The 8,824-nt window shown below is 36.8% G+C and overlaps 1 protein-coding gene across 1 annotated transcript; it reads right to left on the bottom strand.

Moving 5' to 3' along the window:
- Positions 1-5,277: 5,277 nt before the first annotated feature.
- LOC115629771 (brachyurin) lies at positions 5,278-6,128 on the bottom strand. The gene has a single exon (XM_030526325.1). The coding sequence runs from the start codon at positions 6,117-6,119 to the stop codon at positions 5,328-5,330; it is 792 nt and encodes a 263-aa protein (XP_030382185.1). The 5' UTR covers positions 6,120-6,128; the 3' UTR covers positions 5,278-5,327.
- Between the last annotated feature and the right edge of the window lie 2,696 nt (positions 6,129-8,824).

Raw genomic sequence — 8,824 nt, 5'->3', positions numbered from 1 at the left:
CATACTTTCAATGCATTGGAAAGAATTGTTAGTGTTTATTTACATAAGCATTTATTATTAATTCATATTTTAGGCTCTTATGTTTAGAAATCGTGGAATATTTTAAGGCAGACAAAATGCCGCCCGGAATGATACAAATGCTCGGAGAAATTTCTGTGCAACACAAAAATATTTTTATAATTCTTAAATTTATTCTATGAATCTATTCTATTATGGCTCAGGTGGGTTGGTATTCTTAAATGGTCTAGAAAATGCTTTCTAAAGTAACTGGTGTTTGTTTATCTAGTTAAAGGTTTTTTTTACAATCCCTATATATTGTCTTATTGTTTTGTTAGACTAATATTTCATGTTTACACAATAATAAATACTATTTGTATGTGTATATTGATTGCTACACATTTTAAACTCTATAGCTAGCATGATTATTGTTGATTAACAATGTCAAGTTATATTTTGAAAGTGCGTCTTGTACCTTCAAATCCCAGCTGTGTTTGCCAATTTAGTTTGCAAGCTCTTCAATTTTCTTTGCAACTGATTTATGTGGCTTGGTAAGATAAATTCGAATGTAACTGAAATGAATTGTGATCATCGAGCGGATCATCATAGTATGTATATATGTCTAGCCATATGCGCTTGATTGCTTGCGTGTAAATCAAGCAACTCGATTTTTAATTACAAACTTGGCAGTAGGCAAAAAATATATAATAATACAAAAAAAAAAAAAAAAAAAAAAAAAACGGCACAATAAAAATTTCAAACAAATAAATTGTATTTCTGTATTGATCTGAAGCGAATGATTAATGATTAAAGAAAAAAATTGTTGTACAGCAGTTGATGACGATGCCAAAAAATCCTTTCAAAATATTTATGCAAGGGCGCACGCGCCCTAAAACGCCAATTGTAACAAAGCGCAAACAACAACAAATTGTAACGCAAGGCAAGTGCACGTTATTGCCACATAAATACATATTTAAATATGTGTATGTGTCTGTGTGTTGTTGTGTGTGTGTATGTTTATTGGTTTCTAAGTTGAATTTGCAACACAGCAAATGGCCATAAATATCAGCAATAAAATTCAATGGAAAAAAAGAAGGAAAGAGCTATGGTAGCTGCCCATAATAAAGACATAATGCAAAATATGACGCAAATGCACACAAATACTCACACACACACACACACACACAAACACACACACATGCGTGCCGTGTACAATGGCTAATTATATCGGTGTGCCAAAAATGAAATGTATAATGTTGAATGCCCTTACAGATCAGAGCAAAGCAGATCAGAGCAGAAATGAGCGGTAAACACTTTTGGTTGCTGGCCACTTTTGACTTTGACTTCAGCAACAGCAGCCATCTACCAACTAACCATCTATCAATTTATCCAACCATTTATACATACGAGCATATGTATACTTATACGTATTCATCCACTTGAGACTACGTGGCGTATGTGCGATATTTGCGCGTTTTGCTGCCAAATGCAATTAATGTCAGCAGCTGCTTTGACACATTTGTTTCAACAGCTACGAAAACGACAACGGCTATTAAACGTGCGCGACGAAAATTAGATTAATGTCAAAAAAAAAGCAAATAAAATATAAGAAAAAAACAAAAACAAAAACAACAGCAACAACTTGCACCGAGGCGTGCGCATTAAAATTTGCCGCCAAGCTTGATTCGCTATTGACGCTGACGTCGACGCTGACGCTGGCGCTGGCGCTGAGTCACTGCCAAACACGTTTCGGGGACGGACACATGAAACGCATGGCACATATGCCCACCACATCTCACATCTCACCCCTCGCCACCCGCTCCCCACTCCTTCCATAGCCAGAAAATGAAAAGCAAATATCAAAAAAATAAAAACTGTAACTGTTGGGCAGGGCGGGATTGCCATTGCTGTTGTTTTTGTTTTTGTTTTTTGTTTTTGTGTTTGTTGTTGCTACTGTCGCTGCAGCACGTTAGTAAGCGCTAGCGTTTTGGCCAACAAGGTGAAGGTTAGTTGAAATTGAAACAGCACACAGTGGTTCCAAATTCCGATCGAGCTCAACGAAATATCCAAACCGCATTTTTCATAGTATCTATGAAATATTATTTGTAAACAAAATGTATTAATTATTCTAGCTAGCTATTCAGCTGATACTAAGTAGTGTGGTCACAAAAATCTGTTCTGTTTGGTTTAACAACTTATTGAAATTTGATGTTAATTAATGAACTTTGTAAAGAATTCAATTAAAATTTAAATTTCCAAATTGCAGTGCCAGATGGATAACTTTTGTGTATATTTATTTTGTATTTAATATTAGTTATTGGGATATATTTACATAGATTAAAATAATACCTATGTGTAGGAGAAAGTTCAGTCACGAAAATTAATTATATTTCAGTAAAAATACTGCAGGAAAATAAAATCTTTTAGATAGAAAGACGTTGCGTGTAAACCAAAGCATTGGTTACAAACTATTCAGTTTTATTTTTGCACAAAACAATTATATCTTGTTGGCGGTTACACTATAAATAATTTTTATTTATTGATATTTGGGGATATGCTTTTACTCTTAAGTTAATGAATAACTCTTATAAAGCCATTAGCACTTTAGCGAACAACAATTGTACTCCATTCTTTTACACTCACTTGCAACGAACTTCTCTAAATGCAGCTCGATTCTAAAACATATCATCTACAAGTATTTTAAAAGAAGTAATGCCATACCATCGGTCATTACCGCCTTATTCCCAACATCCTACATAAATATAATTCCAAAGCATAATTTAATGATCACATTGATCTTTTCTGATGCCATCAAATACTTAGTTATAAAATGTAATAAAGTCCCTTTTAACTTGAACTGGATGATTCAAAAATTAGCCCATTAAAGACCTTCTAAGCTACTCATAGTATAAACAACAGAAATAATACTAAAATTGAAAACAGTAACTAAATATGTTTTCCTTAAAGTCTTGATATGTTTGTGCGATATATATATATTTTTTTTTGTCATTTTGAGTTCCCTGATGATGCCATATATAGCACTATATGCTTGTAGATTTCTAGTCTTAATTGGACACCCATTTGACTTTATTCTTGTGTGGACCTATACTTAGCTTTAGGTTTGGCACCACTGTGTGGCAACTGAAACTCTAAGTGGCGAGTGGACATGAATATATATGTATACACCTGGAAATTGTCGCAAAACTCGAGTGGCGGCTCACACGTTCACACGGCGTCACTTGCAACTGCGCTGCAAGCAACAACAACAACAACAACAGCAACAACGACAACAACTGCATAAATATGCAAATCACATGCTCTTGTCCAGCGGTCAGTTAGTCGGCCGATCTCGGCCTATGTCTGTGTCAGTGTCCGTAGTGTTAACCGAAAATGCTAAAGGCAATAGACTGTCTAAATGCTCTGTAATTATGTTTTATTAACTCGCCATGCGCTGCGCACGTTTTCGTTTCATTTTGTAGTTTTTTTTTGTTGAAAGAAAAAAAATACTCGAACACTCGTACCTTTTCCGCTTCTTCATTTTCAGTGCAGCTTGAACAAGTTATTGTGGTTGGTGTTGTTGCTGTTGTTGTTGTTGTTGCCATGTCAGTTAGTGGTAATTTGTTTTGCAATTAATCTAACAGCCAATAAAGCGCGCCAACTACAACAACAATTATAACAACAATAACAATACCAAACAGCAGCTAACGCAGTCACATGAATTGTTTTTTTTCCCCGTCTTGCTCGGCTGTCTGTCTGTCTGTTTGTCTGTCTCTCTGTTGTGGCCGAAAACAAAGCACAAATCTGAGCACAAAGTGGTCAAGTATTCGAAAAGTGTGCCATGCACACACCCAAGGCAGAGCAGAGCAGAGCAGAGCAGCTGAATCATGTCCAGCCGTTTAACAATTGGGGCATTAGACAACTGATCTGCGCATCATGCAATCACTGATTGAGCCTTAAATATGCAGGCGGGACTTTCAATTAATTGGATTTGGGGTAATATCGATTGGAGTGTTTATATATGGAAAACGGATTGGCAAACAATTGTTGTGAGTTTGCAAGCAACAAATTTCTTCCATCGGGCTTCCCTCTCTCTGCCTCTTTCTCTCTCTCTCGCTCTCTCTCTCCTTCTCTGAGCTTTAATATCAGTGCCAAATAATATTAAATAAATTTTAAAAAAAATTTAGAACTTTTTTTTATCATTACTTGAAGATAATTCCATTTTATGTCATGAACTAATAGTGCACCAATTTAAATAAAACAATAGTTTTCAAAGGCACGCCACCTGAGTTTAAGATTATGAAATAATTTTTGGGCGGCACAAGGATAGTTCACAGAATCGATCGAAAGTGAAACTAAAGTTACTGATAAATGAACTCTTTCTAATATATTTTTATAATTCCGTGACTGTAAATAATAAGCAATAAAAGAATTATAACATGCATCTTTATTAGAGTTATTTGACTGACAGGTCAATTTCCATTTATTCTGACGTGAAATAGTTTATAAAAAAACCTACAGTTTTAGCTAATGAAGAAACTGAATAGGGGGGCATTCCTCACCTTACACGTACTATATATATGTAAATAGTTTTCTAGACCGATAGGGCTTCAATTCAGGCCATTTTGAACATAATCTTTTTGATTATGTTCCCTATTTGGGTTCACTTGAAAGTGAATGGATACCATCTACTTTAATTTAATAAGTTATCATCGTTATTAATACTACCAATATTTATAGAATACGTATACAGATAAGTTGCGGGTAACCCTAAAGAGTCACGATAGAACACGCACCAACAAATACGATAAGAAGAACAAACAACTCTTGAAATTAATTGAATTTCTTGCAAATGTATCTGTAATTCTTTAAGCATTTGTAAACAAGCGTTGTGATTTCGGTGGAAAATTATTAAATCTTTTTAATTCCTTGATGCATTTAGACACACAACCAGATAGTCAGACAAACTGTCGGCTGCTTGATTAGCGTAACTAATGAGAACATTAGTGACATCTCACATATTTGTTGCCTACCATAAGAATCTAATAACATTCCAATTTCTTTTAATTTGTTAGGGCCGTTCTAAATTTTTAATAATAAATATGTACACTGATAAGAAAAAAAAAAAAACAAAATTGATGCAAAAATAGTTTACAAAATAGCGGTACTGAACAGAGCAGATGGAACTGATATTGAAGTGGGTTTCTTTAAGAAACTTCACCCAAATCTCAACAGGTCTGAACAGTCCGAAATCGAAAGGGCAATTAATTATTAAACATATAATCTGTGTGTATGTGCGTTGTTTTATTGTCAATCGGAGGGCGGGGTGTGACTTATTTGTTAACCACACCGCTGTTCTCCTCAATCCAATCCAAGTAGGCGGTGATGCGGGTGAAAACGGCGGGGTAGCCCTTCTCGCAGCCGAGAGCCAGACCGAAAGAGGTAGCACCGATCAAGTAGTCGATGCCATCCTCCTTGTAGACCAGTGGGCCACCGGAATCACCGCTGCAGGTGGAACGGCCAGACTTGGTGCTCATACAGATGGTCTGATCGGTGATCATGCCAGCCCAGTAGATGTTGCACTTGCTGGATGCCATAATGGGCTGCTCAACATAACGCAGGACAGGAGAGACGGAGTTGGACTTGTCACTGTCAAGACCCCAGCCAGAAGCGACGGCAATATCATCGGCATAGGTCGAGTAGCGACCATCCTTCTTGGGCAAAGTGGCGGCGCGCACACGCTCGTTGAATTCGAGCTTAACGGGCAGCTTAATTAGCGCAATATCGTTGACCACCTTCGATGCATCCCAGCCGGCGTGCACAATGATGTCCTTCTTGTCCACATATATCTGGTGCTGGCCGGGCTCTTCCTCCTTAATTTTGGTGGCTCCGACATAAACAGTTGCGCTCTCGGCTCCGTCAGTACAGTGGGCAGCAGTGACTACCCAGCGGTCAGAAATCAAAGTACCACCGCACCAGGCTCCACCCTCTTTGAATTCCAAACTCAAACCGACCTGGTAGGGGAACTGTCCCACCTCAGCAACTTCGCCGTTCGTGATACGTCCGTCGAGCGGAATGGCCACAGCGGTGGCCAACAAGGCAGCGAGTGCAACAAACAACTTCATGATTCGTCAAACGGACAGATAATGATTCGCAGAGCAACCGAAGTCTAGTATTTATAGGACCCTCATCACCAAACCACATCACTAACGTCATAATATAAAGAATATCTTATCATAAAAACCTGATACTGAACCAACCAAGCCAATAGCGCCACAAAGCAAAGACCACTTGAACCAACTGCCTGCGCTCAACAATATTAAAAGAAAGTATCCGAAACGATTAGATTCCATTACTTCGTAGAAAACTGGCACTATCCCTGGTAGTATAATTAGCGGCGTTTTGATTTCATTGTGCGAATTTGTTGTATACCGATAACACCCATGCAAGATTTCAAAAGGTTCAGTTTGGTCTGGCAAATAGCATTACAAATACACTTAAAGCTCCAGATAAGATATGATGTTATCCACATAAACAGAAATTGGTCTATCGTCGACCTTAGTTTCGCCAGAACACTTCATAGATAGAGTTAACTTATTATTATTTTAAAATCTATCTAAAAACTGCATGCGACAAATACCAATACCAGTAAGCTTTGGACTCAGGGAAAAACCTGCTCGTGCTCTTCTGTTCTCCGCTTCTACGCTAGGTGCTCTAATAATTGGTCGTCTTGTGAAATTAAAGCGTAGAATCGGAAGAGGCGTCTCAAGAGGCGTGCGGCTGCGACTTTAACAGCTGACATTATTTTCGTTAGTATGGGTTGCGAGACATGCCTTCTAGATGATAAGCAAATATACGTTTATACGCTAACAAGCCACTTCAAGCTAATACCCTTTCAAGTAGTATTTGTAGTGTACAAGTAATGCTTGCAATACGGAAGAAATCTTCTTGGAAATCTCTTTGAAAAACTCAATGACTTCGATGGAATTGGTAATTCACAAATGTACTCGAACCTTGATGGGGTCGGCATGTAAATTAAAGTTCATAAAGCCAGTGATAGAGTTTTTGTAAAAAACATAAAACATAACTAAATGAGAGGCATCAGCTTGAACAGAAGAACATATCAATTGTTAATTTCTATATAAAAAGATATAGATATAGAAGCTTGTTGATGAGCTGTTCATTTCTTTGCTGATGATTTATTAAAGTACTGCCAAAAAAATATATATATATATCAAATGAAATGAAATGCTCGGTATTGAGAACAACACTGGAAATCGAGAAGATCGTTTTTCTATTTACACAAAGCACCCATTCATTATTAGCCATGCTATTAAACAAATTATTTCTTATGATGTACATAAGAGAAAACGAACTGTCAATTATATAAGCGAAGGCAACAATATATATTATTTACTGATCGACAGATTTATTAAACGTGCAGTGCTTAAGTAAAAGTATTAAACATGATATGATAATTTTATCAAAATGATATTTGAGGTAAATTTTAATTTTATGGAAAATAACATAAATTCTAGTTGAATTGTCCAGATTACAACTATAATTTCTTAGTTCCTCTATGCACTGGTGTTTGGATAAGCAATGTTGGCTTTAAATGAGACATCATATGTCTTGTTGCCTATTTATATATCTGTCTCCCCATTTGCGTTATTCGTTTAAGCATATGCGAGCTAATCACTCATTTGTAAAGTATTGCGTTTGAATTTGATTTCTGATTGAAATCGGATGAGGCTCGAAAAGTATGTGTCGTTGCTTTCTCCAAATCGATTACTATACCCTTCACAGAAAAATTTAAGGGAGTATTGTATTTGGTGTGCGAGAAGGCACAGAAATCACTTCTTTTTTTTTTTTTTGTTAATCGGGAATACTTGCCGAGGCAAAGGGATACATTGAAAACATGTTTAACATTTTCTTCCATCTCCCACAGCTTGTAGAGCTTTTTGAAAGACACAAGTAATATGTTAAGTATTAAGAAAAATATAATTTTAAAATAGTTTTTGTATCAGTGACTCCCTATATTTCTATATGGGAAGCAAATTGCATATTAAAAATGCTGGGTCCATAACCCATGGATATTTTTCTAGGAAAGATAGGTTGGAGCTCGCAGGTTGCGGCCCATCATCCAGGAGGAATACAGTTTTATTGTAAGACACAGTGAAGGGTATATAGCTTCGACGCTGGCGATGATAACTTTTCAGCTCGAGTTTTTTGTTTGTTTGTTAGGTTTTGTGATAGGATTTGTCATTGTACAATCAATGGAGTAATTTGCTGATTGATTTGTTGATTCATTTACAAATCACCTTACGTGTATGTGAGTGTGGACTTTAAATTTCTCATAACGAATTTCGCATTAAACGGGAAACGGGAACTTTTTGATTGATGGCAGTGACCGGCTGCCAACGGTGCGTGTCTAACGATATTTAAAGGCCAAAACCGCCATTGGGCTTCGCAGTGCGGGGCACACGCAATTATTACTCTTTTATTTTTTTGTACTGCGAAATTCAGACATCATTAAGTTCGAATTAAGTAGATTGCCACACATTGAAAGTGAGTTGGGCATGCGCATGTATTTTGTTGCATTCGTCGCAACTAAAAACTATGAGTGTGTGTGTGTGTGTGTGTTTGTGTGGCACAAACGAAACAGTTCATAAATAAAGTGAAATGCTGTGGTGCGCAAAATGCACAAAATGTCATAATTAATCAATGCAGCATCAAGTCGATTAAGCGTATGCCGCGAATTGATTTACAAAAGTTTGCTCAGCGTGTCGCACATTTTCATTAATTGATTTACATAATGCTGTTAGAGATG

The sequence above is a fragment of the Scaptodrosophila lebanonensis genome, unplaced genomic scaffold, assembly GCF_003285725.1.
Source record: "Scaptodrosophila lebanonensis strain 11010-0011.00,11010-0021.00 unplaced genomic scaffold, SlebRS2 tig00000165-arrow-arrow-pilon, whole genome shotgun sequence".
Lineage (NCBI taxonomy): Eukaryota > Metazoa > Arthropoda > Insecta > Diptera > Drosophilidae > Scaptodrosophila > Scaptodrosophila lebanonensis.
The sequence above is the reverse complement of the archived record's forward strand: the minus strand, read 5'-3'. Positions and strand labels throughout refer to the sequence as shown.